Source organism: Rattus norvegicus, chromosome 1 (assembly GCF_036323735.1).
Source record: "Rattus norvegicus strain BN/NHsdMcwi chromosome 1, GRCr8, whole genome shotgun sequence".
Lineage (NCBI taxonomy): Eukaryota > Metazoa > Chordata > Mammalia > Rodentia > Muridae > Rattus > Rattus norvegicus.
Window position 1 is genome coordinate 116,010,193 of NC_086019.1, and position 18,053 is coordinate 116,028,245.

General features: G+C 42.9%; 2 protein-coding genes across 4 annotated transcripts in view; one reads left to right on the plus strand and one right to left on the minus strand.

The window, feature by feature from the left end:
• The window catches only part of Nipa1 (NIPA magnesium transporter 1), a 402,283-nt gene extending 401,972 nt beyond the window's left edge, over positions 1–311 (minus strand). The window contains exon 1 of one of the 3 annotated variants that reach the window (XM_063262421.1): positions 103–311. In XM_063262421.1, the coding sequence (XP_063118491.1) occupies positions 103–262 (160 nt within the window). In that variant the 5' untranslated portion in view covers positions 263–311. The remainder of the gene's footprint in view (positions 1–102) is intronic. The other 2 variants (XM_039112586.2, NM_001107519.1) reach the window with 2 other exon arrangements.
• The window catches only part of Herc2 (HECT and RLD domain containing E3 ubiquitin protein ligase 2), a 234,208-nt gene that overhangs the window by 512 nt on the left and 215,643 nt on the right, over positions 1–18,053 (plus strand). The window lies entirely within an intron of this gene.

Consider the following 18,053-nt stretch of genomic DNA (forward strand, 5'->3'; position numbering starts at 1 on the left):
GTAGGATGCGGAGCTGATGCCTGCGGGGCAGCGCGGGGAGCCCGCCCGTGCTCTGCGCACAGGCTCCCGCAGCAGCGTGGCGCGGACCCCCGCCCGGCCTACCTCGCCTTTTAGCGCGCACAATGCCCTTCTTCTGCAGCACGAACGTGGACCCGTTCACTAGGCTCGACACCACAGCCACGCCCAGGCCGAGCGACACGGCGGCGGGGCTCGGGCCGCGCGCCCCCTCCCCGGCCGCCGCAGCCGCCGCCGCAGTCCCCATGCCGCCCGCGCCGCCCTCCGCTGCGCGTGCGCGCACCGCGCCCCACCGGCTAGGAGAAGAGCGGCGCGGGGCGGGGCGGAGAGGGAGCCGGAGTTCGAGGTCAGACTGCGAAGTAAGACGGTGGGGTGAGAGTCGGGTTAGAGGGTGGATGGGAAGCATGCGGTGGGGACAGAGGAGGGGCCGAAAGGTCTGTGTGGAAGCTGAGAGATAATTCGATAGAGCGTGCTGGTGCAGCGCCTGGGGCAGAAAGCTCTGCAGTACTAAGAGCCCTAGGGTGTCTGGTGGAGATGGTCAAGCTGTCCCCAGAAGAGCTATAAGGTCCTCTAGGAACTCTGATCTGTTCTACCTAAGAGATGCTTTCCTCTCCCGGCTCTGCTCCCTGGGAGGTCCGCTGCCTTCACTCTGGATCTTTGACCTTGTGATCCTACTGTAGCGTTTCATTTTAATTCTTAATAAAGTTTATCAAGATTATAGGAGAAAGTTATTTTGACTCACTTCGCCAACTCTCACCTAAGTATTGTGGGCAATTCCCACGTTTTCAAAAGCAATGCACATTTTTTTTCTTTTATTGAGTGTTAAGTAGCAATCTCTTTCCATGTTATCACACAATTATTGTTTTAATAGCTGTGTAATGTCTATGAAAATATAATGTATCAAACCATCCATCAGTTTGTTGTTAGGCTGCTTCGAGTGTTTGTCTTTTTCTATTCTATAATCATGCTATAATGAAGATGTAATTTAAAAAATTCTTTGTTTAGGAAGTATACCTGTCTTTTTGAAACTCTATAAAGCAGCATTATTTCTGAAGCAATATAGAATTGGACTATTTATGCATCGAAACTACTGAATGATTAGCGGGGTAGTGGTGGTGCATGCTTTCAATCCCAGCACTCAGGAGGCAAAGGCAGACAGATCTCTGTGAGTTCTAGGCCAGGCTGCTCTTCAGAGCGAGTCCCAAGACAGCTAAAGATACACAGAGAAACCCCATCTTCAAAAACCACCACCACCACCACCACCACCACCACCCTACTAAATGCGTCTACCGTTATTTTCTTCAGGGTCTACCGTTATTTTCTTCCGATTTTTACCGTTAATTTCTACCGATAGTTTACTCGTAAAAATGACTATTTTTGTAAGCGAGGCAAATGAAACCACTGAACTAGGGTAGTCAGAGATTTTTGGGACAAATTGCAAGGTTGACTCAGAGACTGGAGAATGGCATTCTGCTCAGTGAGCCTTGTCGGTTTTATGGGGAGGAGACCTGCTGGCCAGACCGCCTGGGAGTTAGTGTAGGGATCTGTTGCAGACTGAGATGATCAGAAACCAAATGATCTTTCCCTGAGGTATTTCCCAGTTAGGAAAGAGAAAGGAAATTTCTGACGAGAAATTAAGGAATGCTGAGTCTAGGTTCCTGTGTACTCAATAGTAACCTTTCTGTTTACAGAGTAACAATCTGGCCTGGTTTAAGCTGTTGACTTAGGATATTGCCAGCAGCAATGACATAGGCTTGCTTTGTGACCTAACAATTTTAACCATTTTTAGATGTGCACTGCAGTGGCACTAGGTATGGCCACAGTGCACAGCTGCTGTCGCCGCTATTCTCTTTGAAAACTTTTCCATCAATTTCATTTCTCCCTCACCCCAAGCCAAGATGGACTCTAATTAGCTAATTGTGCCTGTGAATTTGCCTATTCTGGCTATTTCACATAAGCGGGATCATATAATGAATGTCCCTTGGGACTAGCTTATTTCTTGGGAGAATACACTCAAGGTTAACACACACTGTACTACGTTTAAGAATATCATTCCTTTTTATGCCTGAGTAGCATTCAATCATATTCATGTGCAGCATTTTGTTAATTTATCTGCTAAAAGACCTGGGTTGTTTCCATCTCTTATTAAATTTTTTTTAACCTGTATGTTTGCCTGCATGTATGCATGTGTACCAGTTGTGTTCCTGATACCTGTAGAAGCCAAAAGAGGGCCTTGGTTCCCCAGGAACTGGAGTTAAAGATGGCTGTGAACTGCCACTTGAGTGCTGAAAACTAAACCCAGGTCCTCTGCAGGAGCAGCAAGTACTCTTTACAGCCGAGCCGTCTCTCAGCTCCTGCTTGTAGCTTTTAACCACTGTGATTTAAGATTCAATGAAGACTGGTGTGAATGTTTATATGAAGTGTCTGCTTTTTTTTTAAATAATGTTTATTTTTCCTAGTAATTATATGTATGTGCATGTGTACATGTGTGGATCATATGTCCTTGAATGCAGACACCTGCAGAGGCTGTTTGGATCTCCTGGACCTGGAGTTACAGGCTATTGTGAGCTACCATAGATGCTGGGAACTAAACTCAGGTCTTCTGCAAGACCAATGCATACTCTTAACTGATAAGGGATCTCTTCAGCCTGTTGTTATTTGTAATATCTTGAGACTTATATTTGGCCACTCAAGTGCATATGATCCACACAGACAGACGTGTAGATGTGTAGTCAAAAGTGAAAATAATATTTTTTAAAAAAGCAGATAGCTATAAAAAACGTTCACACCAGCATTCATTGTAGCTTCATTCGCAGTGGTCAAAAGGTACCACTATTTAAGCTTATTGTTTTTTAGATTATTTAAGACAAGGGTAGTAGTATAATTCCAAGACTCAGGAGACAAAGAGAAGAAGATTTAAAGTTTTAGGACATTGAGGCTGTCTCAAAAAGGATCTGGGGATGTAGCTTAATATCAAAGTACTTAGGTTTTATTCCTAGCACAGAAAAGAAAACAGTTTTGAGATAAGCAATAACTCCCTTGGGTAATTTGAGCAAAGGAAGGTACCAGAACAGCAGGAAGTAAAAGGTGGTGATCTGAATGAGAATGGCCCCTATAGGCTCACATGCTGGTCCCAGTTGGTAGAAATGTTTAGGATTTGGAGGTGTGGCCTTGTTGGAGGAGGTGTGTCACTGGTAGTGGGCTCTGAGGTCTCAAAAGGCTCTGGCCATTCCCAGTTAGCTCTTGCCATTCTCTCTGCCTCCTACTTGTGGGTCAAGATGTTTGTGCTGAAATCATGGACTCTAACCCTCTGAAGCTGTAAGCCCAACTAAACACTTAGGTTGTCTTGGTCATCATTGAGTTTTGTCACAGCAGTAGAAGGATAACTAAGACATTTTTTTTTTAAAAAATGTTCTTGAAACTTTGAAGTTCTTTATTGCTCTAGCACCTTGCCCTACTTATTGTCTTAAAATGTGTTCGTGACAACCAATCAACATCCTGTGCAATTCCTGTTAATCGATGTAATTGTAATAACCCATTTCCAATAATCTCCTTGGGGTTTTCTTACTGCATAGTGCTTGTTTTTCATCTATAAACCAGACCTTTGAGGTCATTTTGGAAACTTTTGCTGTATAATGCATGAAACGTAGGTACTTTTTCTCTCTCAATGGTGGTTACTGATGCAGTGCCTTGGTTGTAAAAACAAAAAACCAAGAGATTACAGATGACCTTGACCATCTGTTATTCCATCAACACAGAAAGGAATATCTGTAGGAGCAGCCTCCTCTCATTGTCTCACCTTGAGCAAACAGTTTCAGGAGAGAAATGTGGGCTGTGGTTTCAACAATTTGCTCATTCACAAAGCCTGTCAGCCTGCCCCTAAAACAGGTTGTAATTAGCTTTTTTCCCTTGGCAGATTCCTCCATTGCCCACAGGAGAGAAGCCGCCCCTTGCTATGTGAACTAATGAATACAATTCTGTCTGGTGAAGTCAGCTTTTTGGTCTCTTTCTGCCATTTCTTTATGCTGCCTTGGAAATCTAACAGGTTTTGTTGTTGTTTCTTTTTTATTTTTATTTTTAATTTTGTTTATGAAAGGTAGTTAGACCCACAAGAACTCACATTCTTTAATCATTCTCTAACATTTCTGCATGATTAACCAATTACCTCACTGTGGTGGTTTGAATCAGGAGAGACACTATTAGGAGGTGTACCCTTCTTGGAGTAGGTGTGGCCTTGATAAAGGAAGTGTGTCACCATGGGGGCAGGCTTTAAGGTCTCCTATGCTCAACCTACAGTCAGTATATCTGACAGTTTCCTGCTGCTGCCTGTGGATCAAGATGTAGAACTCATAGCTCTTTCAGTAGCACCATGTCTGTCTGCAGGCTGCCATGTTTCCCGCCATGACAATAAAGGACTAAACCTCTAACATCATAAGCCATTAAATGTTTTCTTTTATAATGGTTGCCATGGTCATAGTGTCTCTTCACAGTAATAAAACCCTAACTAAGACTACCAGATTGTGAAGTCTTGCTCCAACAAGTAGAATGAGACAAAGTCACCATCTTTATCAGGGATAAAATGCAGAAACCTCTTGACCAAGAGGTTCAGGTTCTGGTGCATGCTTTTTTGCAAAAAGAATTTTCTTGTCAAGCTACTTTAGTTTGGTTTGTGTGTTCCTTTAGTGCAACATTGAAGTTATTTGTTTTTACTGGGCATGTAGAATTATTTTTCCACTGGATGGCCGTCATCGTTTTGGCTTAAACAAACTGTTCTCACATTCAATATGCTTCAACTTGCCTTGTAGGGTGATGTTTTTTAAATAATATGTCTAAAATTAAAGTTAGTAAAATCATACTGTTTGGAGTTCTGTATCTCTTAACTCTGTTTCAATGTTAGATGACGTCATTCGACTCCTTGGGATGAGAAAAGAAATAGTCACTTCGTAGTGTACTGCCTGTGGTGGTTTGAATAGGTACTGCCCCCATAGACTCGTGTATTTGAATGTTTGGCCCATAGAGAGTGGCCTTGTTGGAGCAGGTGTGCCTTGATAAAGGAAGTGTGTCACCATGGGGGCAGGCTTTGAGGTCTCCTATGCTCAAGCTATACCGAGTGTGATACATAGTCTCCTTGTGCTACCTTCCGATCAAGATGTAGAACTTTCAGCTTCTCCTGCACCATGTCTGCCTCTACATTGCCATGTTGATAATGATGATAATGAACTCAACATCTAAAACTGTAAGCCAGCCCCAATTAAATGTCATTTTTTTATGAGTTGCCATGGTCATGGCCTCTCTTCACAGCAATGAAAACCCTAAGACACTGCCTGTCCTTGGTTTCTATTGCTGTGATAAAATAATCATACCAAGAACAACTTGGGGAAAGAAAGGGCTTATTTCAGTTTATAGTTTCTAGTTCAACATTGTGGTGGTTTAAATATGCTTGGCTTGTAGGAAGTGGCATTGTTAGGAGGTGTGGCCTTATGGAAGAGGTATAATCTTGTTAGAAGAAGTGTGCCACTGCGGAGGTGGGAATTTGAGGATATATATGTGTGTGTGTATATATATATATGTATATATATATATATGTATGTATGTATATATGATCCAGAGCCTCCTCTTGACTGCCTCCAGAAGACAGTCTCCTCCTTGTTGACTTCAGATCTCCTCTGGCACCATATCTGCCTACTTCCTGCCATGTTTTCTACCGTGATGATAATGAAGAGAACCTCTGAAACTGTAAGTTAGTTCCAAATTAAATGTTTGCCTTTATAAGAGTTGCCTTGGTCTTCACCAATACAAAACCCCCAGCTAAGACAGTCAGAGAATTCAAAGCAGGAACTCAACAAGAACCTGGAGGCAGGGGCTATAGAGGAAGGCTGCGTACTGACTTCCTATCTATGGCTTGCTTCGCCTGCTTTCTTATAGCTCCTAGGACCACAGACCATGGTTTGTGTCACTCACAATGAACTAGACCCTCCCACAGCAACCACCCATCAAGAAAATGTACCAAAGTACTGCCCTTTGGTCAGTCTGGGTTGGGGTGGATTTTATCAATTGAGGTTCCCTCTTCTAAAATGGGTTCCTTGTTAACTTGACACAGAAACACATCACTCTTCAACTAGAAACTTCCTTTCCTCATCTGTACCCAAGATGGCATGTTACTATTAATACAATAGTATAATATATTCCAACACCTAAAAGTTTGAGATATTTAAAAATCCAAACACTTCATAGGCTCTGCCACTTTAAAACATCTGAAGTATCAAAATTCACACCTTTCTAAAATATCCTGGGTCTCTAAAATATCCATAGTCTCTCTGAAACTACGGCATCTCTGCAAAACTCCCAGGTCTCTCAGCTGTAGGCCCCTGTATAATAAAAATAAGCTTCCTGCTTTCTTATTCCGGAGGGAAGAGACAGAGCCAGCCTCCCAGTCAAAGCCAAACTGAAGTCCATAGTGTAAAGCTCAGAGTCCTCCGTCAGGGACTCGTGGTTTTCGACTGTCTCCAAAGGGCTTAGCTAGCTATCCTCAGCACATAACCGCTCACCTCCAAGCTCAGGCCAGCTCCACTCAGAGCAGCTGTCGTCTGTGGCAGTCATCCGTGGTACTGGCATCTCTGAAATGTTGGGGTCTCCTGCAGCATCCGGGCTTCACTTTCACCAATGGCTTCCTTCTCCTGACTCTCTTCAACGCCTCTGATCCTGCCACACGGTGCCAAACCTCATCTTCTTTTCATGACCAATCCTGGACCTTCTACTGCGTCTGAGGCTTTGCCTTCACTAATTCCCTCTTGGCTTCTCTTCAGGGACCTCAGGCTTGGCACAGAACGTCAAGCGTCAGCTGCTCTCCAGGACCCCAGCATACCTTTAAGGTCAGTATCACCCGAGTGACTCTTATGTTACCCAGCTTGGCTGTCAGTATGAGATGAGGCTGTACTCCCCACCCCTTCTGTGTGTTGATTCCTCAGAAACACTCTCAGAAGACCTCATCTCAATGATGCTGGCCCCTTCTTAATCACTGTTAATTTCTCAGCGCCAGTGGTCTAGCACCGATTGTCTCAGAAAAGCAAAGCTCTTACTTTAATGGTTCTTATTTCAAAACCCACTGATAGACTTCTTGCTTCATTCTGAAACTTCGAAAAGTCAAGACTTCCTCATCTGCATTTATCGTCAAGTCTCCCACAGAATGGTACACTGAGCTCTGAGCACTCCATGACTTTCCCAGCTTCAAGTTTCAAGTGCCTCTGAAATCCTCCCCGAAACACAATTTTGGTCTGAGAGCAATGCCCCACTCCTAGTACCCGTTTCTCTCTAAGGTTTTTATTGCTGTGATAAAACACTACTACCTAAAGCAACTTGGGAAGGGAAGGGTTTAACTCAGCTTATAGTTCCGCATCGCAGTCCATCAATGAAGGAACTTAGGGCAGGAACTGAAGCAGGGCAGGAATCTGGAGGCAAGAATGGAAACAGAGACCATGGAGGAGTGATGCTTTCTCTCCATGTTTTGCTCAATCTGCTTTCGTATAGCACCCATGACCACTCACCCAAGGATAATGTAGAACCATATTGGCCCAGGGATAAGGAGAAAGGGTCAAGGGAGCTTCAACCCTTTATATCTCAGACATGAGGATGGCAGGAGCTGGCTACTTCCCCCCCACGCCCCCACAACCTGGCACCATAAAGCTGCCTCCCTCACCATCAACCCTAGCAGGAATTTATTACCCTGACAGTTATCAGGGTTCATTCTTTGTTTGACCTTATAAACTCCCTACCCGCCATCCCCACTGTGCACCCTACAGCCCCTGAGTATGTAGATGACGTACCATCTAACACCCCTGCTCTGGCCAATGGTACACAGCCACACAAACCTTTCCCCAGGGACTCTGACCACCTCCCCAGGGACATAAATACCCCTCATCCCCAATAAACAGACCAGATCTCCAAAGCCATTCCTGGGTGTGTTCTTTGCCTGCACACTCATGAGAACCGAGATCTCCCACTGCACCCATCTGCTCCTGGTAAAACTTCACTCCCTCCAGTGCACCTCCCTGTGAAATGATGCTGGCTATTCCAAGGGGGGAAGTGGACATGGGGCAGCGGGATAGAATTGCCCTAGTAAGCTAGGCACTCCCACAGCAATCATCAGCCAAGGCTAAAATTTGCCACAAGCAGTCCCATGGGAGGAATTTTTCTCTGTTGAGGTTCTCTCTTTTAAAATAACTCTATCTTGGGTGCCAAACTAACCAGCACCCTACCTTTTTGGAGTATTCATTTTTTCCCATTTGCTAAGGTATATAGCATTTAGAAAGACTGTATTAATAGTTGTTTTTATTTAATATATATTCATCATCTACACTGTTCTTTTACAGAGTTCTCCCATTTATCTTTCAATCTTTCATGTCATTATACTTTTTTTAAAATGAATAACGGAATGGTAGTTTGAGTAAGAATGGGCCCCATAGGCTTTCACATAGTTGAATGTTTGTTTCCAAGTGGTGGACTGTTTAGAAAGGATTAGGAATTGTACCCTTATTGAAGGTGTGTCACTGGGGATGGACTTAAGGTTTCAGAAAGCTCATGCCAGGCCCGGTCTCAAGCGCTGCCTCTTGCCTGGAATTGGGATGTAAGTAAGCTCTCAGCTACTACTGCAGTACCACACTTGTCTGCTTCCTGCCATGATGATCATAGACTAAGCCTCTGAAACTGTAAGCAAGCCACCAATTAAATGCTATCTTCTATACTTGCCTAATTCACGGTGTCTCTTCACAGCAACAGAGCAGTAACTAAAGCAGATGTTATATGTAAGTACAAGTTTTTGAGTTCTTCTCCTAGTCCAGGCAAATCTTGAACACTCAATCCTAGCTTTAGAACAATGTTTTCTGCAGTCAGTTGGTGGTGGCACATTCCTTTAATACCAGTGCTTGAGAGACAGGGGTATGTGGATCTCTATGAGTTTGAGGTCCTGGTCTACAGAGCTAGTTCCAGGACATCCAGGGCTACCCAGAGAAACCCTGTCTGGAAATAAAAACCAATAAAACAACAACAAAAACAGACAGATAAACAAAAAAAAAAAAAAAACCAACAACCAAAAATGAAACAACCCCTGAACCAAACTGCTTTACTTCATTTTGGCTTTTCTGTTGGTAAAAAATAAAAAAAATTAAAAAAAATCCTATGTGTACCCTGGTGGTCAAGGCTCCAACAGGCCATTGGAACTAGCGCTAATTCATCTCAGATTAGAATCTCTCCTGGTGACTCTGCTAGCCGTGAACTCTCTGTTTCCAGCCACCCGGTAAAATCAAGACTCAACAAACTATGACTCAACAATCAGATACATGTTAAATCCTCAATCCACAATACATCCACACAATAAACTTACAACTAATTGATAAGGATATAAACTGCCCACCTAGATAAGATATAATTTGCCCATCTAAACAACACAAAATCTTGTACACGTCCATCCCTTAAGAACAGTCATAACACCCTGTAATATGTGCAGAGAGGAATCTTAACACCTACCGCCATGTTCTCTCAGCTCCTCCTCCTTGCTCCGGCCTCCTTAGCCTCTCTAAAACTTTTCTCCCGCCCATCCTTCTCATCCAATGACAGGCTTCGTTCTATCCTGTACCTGTCTTCACCTGCATAATGATATCAACCTACACTTTTCAGGTTTTATTTGAATGGTCCTCTGTTACTCTGATAGCCTACCTTCGTATGTGACTTGATGTTACCTTTTTGTGGCTTTCACTTCCTTTGTTCTGTGTATTTAGTGTTTTCATTATAACATGATGGATGATTTTCTTTTGGTCTTTTTTATGTTAGGGGTCCTGAATTCCTTCTGTATGTGGATTGGCATCGCTATTCCTAGCTCTCAGAATTATTATTATAATTCTTTTGAGGTTTTCTATTCCTTTCAAATGAGATTCTTTTTCTATGCCTACCACTCATAAATTTTCAAGGTCTTGCATATATGTTGAAATTCTCATTGGTATTTTATTATTTTGTCTTTTTGGATTTCCTCCATCTTCAGTCTCAGCTAATTTCTTCTCCCTTTGACCCATTCTATTGTTGAGACTTTCTCCAGATTTTTCTCTCTTTTTTCTAAAGTTATTGATTCTTTGCGAGTTTGACCATCATGAACTCCAATCTGATTCATCTCCCTGTCCCTGCATATCCACCCTTTGCCCTTATGACTTCCCCCAAAAGAATTTTTTAAAAAATTTTAAAAATTAAAGAAAGCATAGAAAATATCTGGTTGTGGAAGTTGTACTGTGTCACAGTGTGTCCCACTTTTGTCCACACTTCTTCACTTGCAAATGTTCATTGCAGTGAGTCATGGTCTGATTTTAGGCTTCTGGGTTCAGCTACACCATCAATACTGTATCCTCACCAGAGCTCCCCTTGGTTATCCTGTTGTTACCCTGTGTCATGGAGATCATGCAGCTTTGGATCTTCAGGACCAGCCCTTTCACAGGCTCCAGCAGATCACAGATGAGGTAGATTTTGGGGTGGGCCAACTCAAAGCCTTCTCTCTGGCTGACTCACACATGTTGCAGTCCGCAAGGGGAAGGGTCAATTCTCATATCCTTGAGGCTAGCTCTCCAGCACCCATGACTCTCCCCAGTGCTACAACCTGTGAGGGGTGGGGCCAGCTCTGCACAGCCCTGGACTTTTACATGGTTCCAGGTAACAGCCTGACTAGGGACATCCTGGTCTTTACTGGTAATATGAGCTGCAGATACAGACCCCTGAGGCCAAATGGCCATGGGCCTAGACCTGGCCCTTAGTGACAGCATGAGCTGGGACTTCACCATGGCCTTAGGTGGTGGGACAGGCTACTCACAACAGGCTATACAGAACAGGCTACTCCTCTACACACATTGTAGTGTTTCCCACTGCCTAGGCAGACCTCTGGATGTCCTCCACCTGCCTGGCTGGCTTCTGTTTCTAGTAGAAATAGCTACCTGACAATTTCTTTCTTGGTTTTTACCTGTAACCCAAATGTTGTGAGACATAGAAACAGGTGGAGCTCATTGGCCATCCCTCCAGTCTTGTGAAAATGTAAAACTTCAGGTTCAGTGATAGACCCTTTCCATATTAATGTTCATTATTGAAGGAAGTCAGGACAGGAACTCAAGCAGAGCAAGAACATGTTTACTATGAGACTCACAGCCACTTTCTAGTTAGACTGTCCCTTAGAGAGGGTGGACGTTTATACTGGTAGGTAGAGCAGCACAACCCTGAGGGCCACAGCGATCATATCCATTTATTGAAATGAATTGCCAACTCCTGGGGAAGACAACTTCGCAAACACAGCAGGGCTGTCGGAGGTAAGGCAAGAACTTGTAAGTCTCTGAAAATGCAGGGAGCAACAGCGTTCACCGGGTTCATTGCAGACCCTTGGGCACCAATGATTCCCAGCTGAAAAGAAATTCCGGATCCAAATGTGTAAGGAGCCAGGGAATTATGGCGAGCTTGCAACAACTCGGAAGAAATCTGAGCAGAAACACTGGCCAAAGCAGCAACCAAAACCCATGCAAGTTTGTGAAGCTGAAGCAATCCTCCCACTCATGGGGGCCTTGGCGCCCCTCCTCCAGCCGGAGAGTAGCCCAGAACTTGGTTTGTCGTTAGGGATCTGCGCTGCCGAGTATAGCCCCTAGGAGGCGCACTGGAGCCGCCTGCGTCACTGCCGTTTCTTCATGGCAGCTTCCTTGGAGGCATCTGCTTCTCAGGTCTGCCTTTCTCACCATGCCAGACTCAGAGCCCATCCCCAGATTTTCAAATTTTAACTCACTACCTTTAAAACAAAAATATTCCCGATATGGGGTTGGGGATTTAGCTCAGTAGTAGAGCGCTTGCCTAGCAAGCACAAGGCCCTGGGTTCGGTCCCCAGCTCTGGAAAAAAAAATATTCCTGGTACTTCAAATTGGTCTTCCTGTAGCATTTTATCTGTTAGTTAAATTTCTCTTTCATATCACACACCGCCATCTTTATTTCATTCATCTGCTTTTTGTATCTTTGAACAGACTTCTAATCATTATTTTGCAATCTCTGAGATTTCCTATAAGTCTCATTATTAGTCAATTTCGTAGATTTAATAATTTTTGAAATAGTTATATTGTCTTGTTATTTTTTGTTTTGTTGTTGTTGTTATTATTATTATTATTATTATTATTATTATTATTATTATTATTATTCTCACATATATTACATCCTGACCCTAGTTTCCCCTACCTCTCCTACTCCTAAGTCCTCCTCCACCTCCTCTCTCCCGGAGATCCACTCTTCCTTGATTTCCTTTCAGAAAAGAGCAGGCCTCTCAATGTTACCAACCATACACGGCACAATGAGTTACAATACTAGGCACCAACCCTCCTGTCAAGGCTGGATGAAGCAACCCAGTAGGACAAAAAGGATCTGAAGAGCAGGCAACAGAGTCAGACAATTCCCATTTCCTGTTAGGAGTCCCTCAAGAGCACCAAGCTACACAATCATAACATATATGCAAAGGTCAGACCCATTCAGGCTTCCTGATGTTTGGGTCAGTCTCTGTGAGTCCCCATGAGTCCTGCTTAGTTGAATCTGTGGACTCTGTTCTTGTGGTTACTCCAAACCCTCCTACAATTGTTCCTCCTCTTCTTCCCTGGGGTTCCCTGAGCTCCACCTAATGTTTGACTGTGGGTCTCTGCATCAGTTGCTGGATGATGCCTTTCTGATGAGAATTGGAGTATACTCTGGTGTATGAGTATAGGAATCATTTCATTGACTACCCTCTTCCCCCAGTTGTTTGGTCCTATCCTAGATCTCTGGGGTATCTAACCTTTTGTTCTTCACCCTTCAGGCAGTGTCAAGCATGGGCTTCCTCTCATGGACCAGTCATTGTTTGGTCACTCCCACAAGTTCTGTGCCACCATTACCCCAGCACATCTTGCATGCAGGACAAATTGCATGTTGAAGGTTTGTGGCTGGGTTGATGTCCCAGTCACACCATTGGAAACCTTGCCTGGTAACAGAAGATGGCCAATTCAGGACCCATATCCCTCATTACTAGGAGTCTTCGATAAGGTCACCCTCATAGATTCCAGAGAGTTACTAGGTTTCCACATTGTCCCCCAAATGCTCTCCCACTCCAGTTGTATCTTTCAGTATTATCCGTCTCCATCCTCCATACACCTGATCCCTCCTGTTCCCATCCCCACCTGCTCCCAAGTTCACCAGCAAAATCTATTTATTCTATTTCCCTTTCCCTAGGAGATCTGTGCATCTCTCCCCTAACCCCCAGCACAAGCGCATGTGATATTTTGAGCCCTCCTTGTTACTTAGCCTCTCTGGGTCTGCGGATTGTAGCGTGGTTACTCTGTACTTTACAGCTAATACCCACTTACAAGTGAATACATACTATGTGTGTCTTTCTAGGTCTGGGTTACTTCATTCAGGATGATTTTTTTTTCTAGTTTCATTCATTTGCCTGCAAATTTTATGGTATCATTTTTTTCTTAACAGCTGAGTAATACTTCATTGTGTAAATGTACCACATTTTTATTTATTTTTATTATTGGATATTTTTTATTTACATTTCAAATGTTATTCCCTTTCCTCGTTTCCTGGCCATAAGCGCCCTATCCCATCCCCCTCCCCTTCTTCTATAAGGGTGTTCCCCCTCCCCAACCACTCCCCTTTCCCACTCACCCCGGACATTCCCCTACACTGGGGGGGGTCCAGCCTTGGCAGGATCAAGGGCTTCTCCTTCTATTGGTGCCCAGTAAGGCCATCCTCTGCTACATATGCAGCTGGAGTCATGGGTCAGTCCATGTAAAGTCTTTGGGTAGTGGTTTAGTCCCTGGGAGGTCTTTTGTGTACCACATTTTAAAAAAAATCTATTCTTCTTTTTCTTTTCTTTTTTTTTTTTTTTTTTTTTTTCCGGAGCTGGGGACCGAACCCAGGGCCTTGCGTTTGCTAGGCAAGCGCTCTACCACTGAGCTAAATCCCCAACCGCTAAAAAAATCTATTCTTTGGTTGAGGGACATCTAGGTTGTTTCCAGTTTCTGGCTATTACAAATAAAGCTGCTATGAACATAGTGGAGCAAGTGTCCTTGTAGGAGGGGGTGTCCTTTGTGTATGTCCAGGAATGTTAATGTACTAATGTTATCGAATTGCGATTTAAATTTTATTTTATGTGCAGTGGTGTGTTTTCCTGCATGTGTGTTAGATCCCATAAAACTGGAGTTACAGTTGTGAGCTGCCGTGTGGGTGCTCAGAACTGAACCCAGGTTCTCAGGAGGAGCAGTCAGTGGGGTTTTTTTTTGTTTTTGTTTTTTTGTTTCGGTTCTTTTTTTCGGAGCTGGGGACCGAACCCAGGGCCTTGCGCTTAGCAGTCAGTGTTTTTAATTGCTGAGCCATCTCTCCAGCCCCATGTTGGTTTACTATTTTTAGTTAGCTACGGTCTCTCAGTTGAAATATTTTCAGTGTTCAAGTAGGACTTACATGTGTTAGTTTTGAATGTGTAATTCAGAAAATAATTCCTCCTGGGTCTGGAGAAATGGTTCAGCCATTAAGAACACTCATTCTTGCTGAGGACCCAGGTTCAAGGTCCCACACTTACGTGGTGGCTTACTACTACTAGTAAGTCTAGTTTTATGGAATCCGATACTCTTTTGACATCCACGGGGTCACGATTGCGTGTGGAGTGCATAAACTCCCTCATACTCACACACATACATACACATTATAAACAAACAAACAAAGGTGTTTTCTAAAGAAAATAATTTCTCGGGGCTGGGGATTTAGCTCAGTGGTAGAGCGCTTACCTAGGAAGCGCAAGGCCCTGGGTTCGGTCCCCAGCTCCGAAAAAAAAGAACCAAAAAAAAAAAAAAAAAAAGAAAATAATTTCTCAGACCGGAGGTTCTGTCCCTAGTGTAAGCTCTATATTCATCCCTCAGTAGGATATTAGCTGGAGAACATCATGGCTGATTTGCTATTTGTATGACAGTAACCATCTGACTTTAGTAAGTATTGGAGGAAGAACAATCAAGGATAGCACAGAGAGTACTCGGATTGTAGTTAATAAAATTTGGAAAGGGAAAGAAGCAGAGTGGATAAGGATAAGGATTAAATATTAGATTGATTTTAAAAGAAAAACATCAAGTAAGTGGCTAGGAGAGGAAGTTCTACAGATTTTAGAGTTTTAGAGTTAATGCTATACAAGATTATAATTAATAAGTAAAAAGAGGAGGAATAAGGATGAGGAACTGAGGAAAATGTAAGAATATGAGGAGGAATATTGAGATATGGCTGACGCATAGAGTACAGACTGCCTTATAGTAAACGACTTAGAGCATGGAGAAGAATTATGGTTCTAGAAACTAACTGAACACTATATGAAAAGAAGCAGAAGCAAAAAGTCATGAAAAATATTTTCAAGAGTGCAGATTAAATAATAGAAAATAAATCAAATAGTACATGTACAATATGGATGTCTGGAGCAGATGTGCGGCGATTGGAGGAGACGTTTTCAGAATATTGGTTCAGTCTTCTGAAGGCCGTGTGCTGGCAGTCACAGCTGTTGTGAATTTGTGAGTGCCACAGCTATTCAAGCATAGCCTTCCTCAGCCACAATGTTTCCCCAAACCTGTGTGTGTGTGTGTGTGTGTGTGTGTGTGTGTGTGTGTGTGTGTAGAGCTATGTGTGTGTGTGTTGGGTGGGGTATGGACATCTCCTTTAAGCCTTAACACTCAGCACTCACTTGGTCCCAGCATTTTGACAGGCCACACGTCTCTGCCATGGAAGAATGCTGCTTGCTCACTGTGGCTTGCTTGACCTGCTTTCTTATACTACCCAGTAAGAAAGGTTATTATCAAGGGGAAAAGTGACAATAAATGCTGGCGAGGATACGGGAAAGCAGGAATGCATAGCCACTGTTGGATGGAGCTTAGATCCGTGCAGTTGCTATGGAAGTGTGGAGGGCTCTCCACACACTCAAAATAGAACTATCATATGCTCCAGGTATACCATAGCCCGGGATCACATGACTAGGGATGGCACTACATACACTGAGCTGAACCCTCCCATATCAATCATCAATCAAGAAACCTCTCCATAGGCCTCACCCACAGGCCAATCCGGTGGGACATTTTCTAAGTTAAGGTTTCCTCTTCCCAATGACTCTAGCTTGTGTCAAGTTGACATAAACCTAGCCGGCACAGCTGAATTAGAAAGCTAGCTGAGTTAGGAAGAGAGCCAGGAATTACCATTTCTCCATCATTTCTATTTCAGTTCCTGCCATGACAGATGGTGACCGGGAAGTGTAAGACAAACCTTCTCGAGCTGCTTACGGTCAGAGTGGTTGTTTTTAGTTTTAAATCAAGAAAATGAAATTTTTATTACATAAAGTACATTTAATGAATATTACCAACATTTTCAAAGCAGGTTTTAATAGACTGACAAGAAGCTATCTCTTTTCAGTATAATAAAAAAGGGACAAGTTAACACATTGATTCTTCTAAAGATCAACTTATAAATTCAATAAAATCTCTTTTAAAAGCATAGTTAGTTTTTCAAGATCTTGATGAACTTATTCTAATGCCAGAAGTCAGGAAAATGCATGTGAGTTCTAAGCTCATGGGACAGTCAGAATCAAAGGGAAGGGTACAGATGTGTACAGATGCATGTTTTTAAAATTACTTTTTAAAAAGAGACTTATTTAGTTAATGTATGTGAGTGTCTGTTGCTGTCTTCAGACACACAACAAGAAGGCATGGGAACCCCATTATAGATGGTTGTGAGCCACCATGTGGTTATTGAGAATTGAACTCAGGACCTCTGAAAGAGCAGCCAGTGTTCTTAACCACTGAGCCATCTCTCTAACATTTTTGTTTTTTAGATTATAATTACATCATTTCCCTCTTTCCTTTCTCCAAACCTTTCCATATATCCTGTCTTTGCTCTCTTTCAAATATATGGCTTTTTAAAATTTATATATATATATATATATATATATATATATATATATATATATATATATTCCCTAAATACAACCTGTTCAATCTATATAATGTCACTCATGTGTATATTTTCAGGGCTGACCATTTGGTAGTGGATAACCAAATTGGTGTGCTTTTCCCCAGGAAAGATTGTTTCTTCTGATCTCAGGATTCCTTAGTTGCCTGTAGTTCTTTATGTATAGTTGAAGCTTTGTGGTCTTGGTCTTTCCATCACCCACACTGGTATGTCTGTTGCTGTTCTTGTTCAGCTTATGTTTAGGCAGTCGTGTTGGTGAGAAATTACAGGCATCACTTCTAACATGCCTAGGAAACACCATGTCACAGCAAATTCCCTCATCTCTGATTCTTACCATCTTTCTGCCCCTTCCTTGATCATGATTTCTGAGCATTGGGTGCAGGAGTTGTTTTGATGTATCCATTGGGACTGTGTTCCACAACTGTGCATTTTGATAGGCTGTGATTTTCTGTAATGGTCTTCATCTGTTGCAAAGAGGAAATTTCTTAATGAGAGATGAGGATGACATTTATCTGTGGGTGTAAGGATAAATACTTAGAATGTAGTTAGGAATTCTGTTGGCTTAGTAAAATGGTAGTTGTAGGTTCTTCTCCAAGACATAACTTCACAAGCCCTGGCTAATTGGCTAGGTTTCCAGTACCAGACATGATTTCCTTCTTGTTGAATGGATCCTAAGAACAATTTGAGAGTTGTTGGTTACAGCTAAGGCATGCATGCCATTATTATACCCTTAGGTTTGTCATATTGTTGAACCACGCTGATCACTGTTGTGGCCATAGATGAGTAGGACTTTTGGTTGCTTCCCTCCTTTGGAAGTTGCCATGGTGCCTTTGGCTACCATGAAAGGTAGTCTCCAGGAAGAAGGCATTGGTGTCAGTTCTAGCTCAGGGTCCTCTGAGCTCTGAATCTGAAGTTCATGGTGTCTTTAGCAATAGGGACTTACCTTTCATCTCTAGATGGAGTTGGCAGCAAGAGTAATAGTCATAGCCTGCAGTGTTTTGGGAGTCTCTTGGACAACC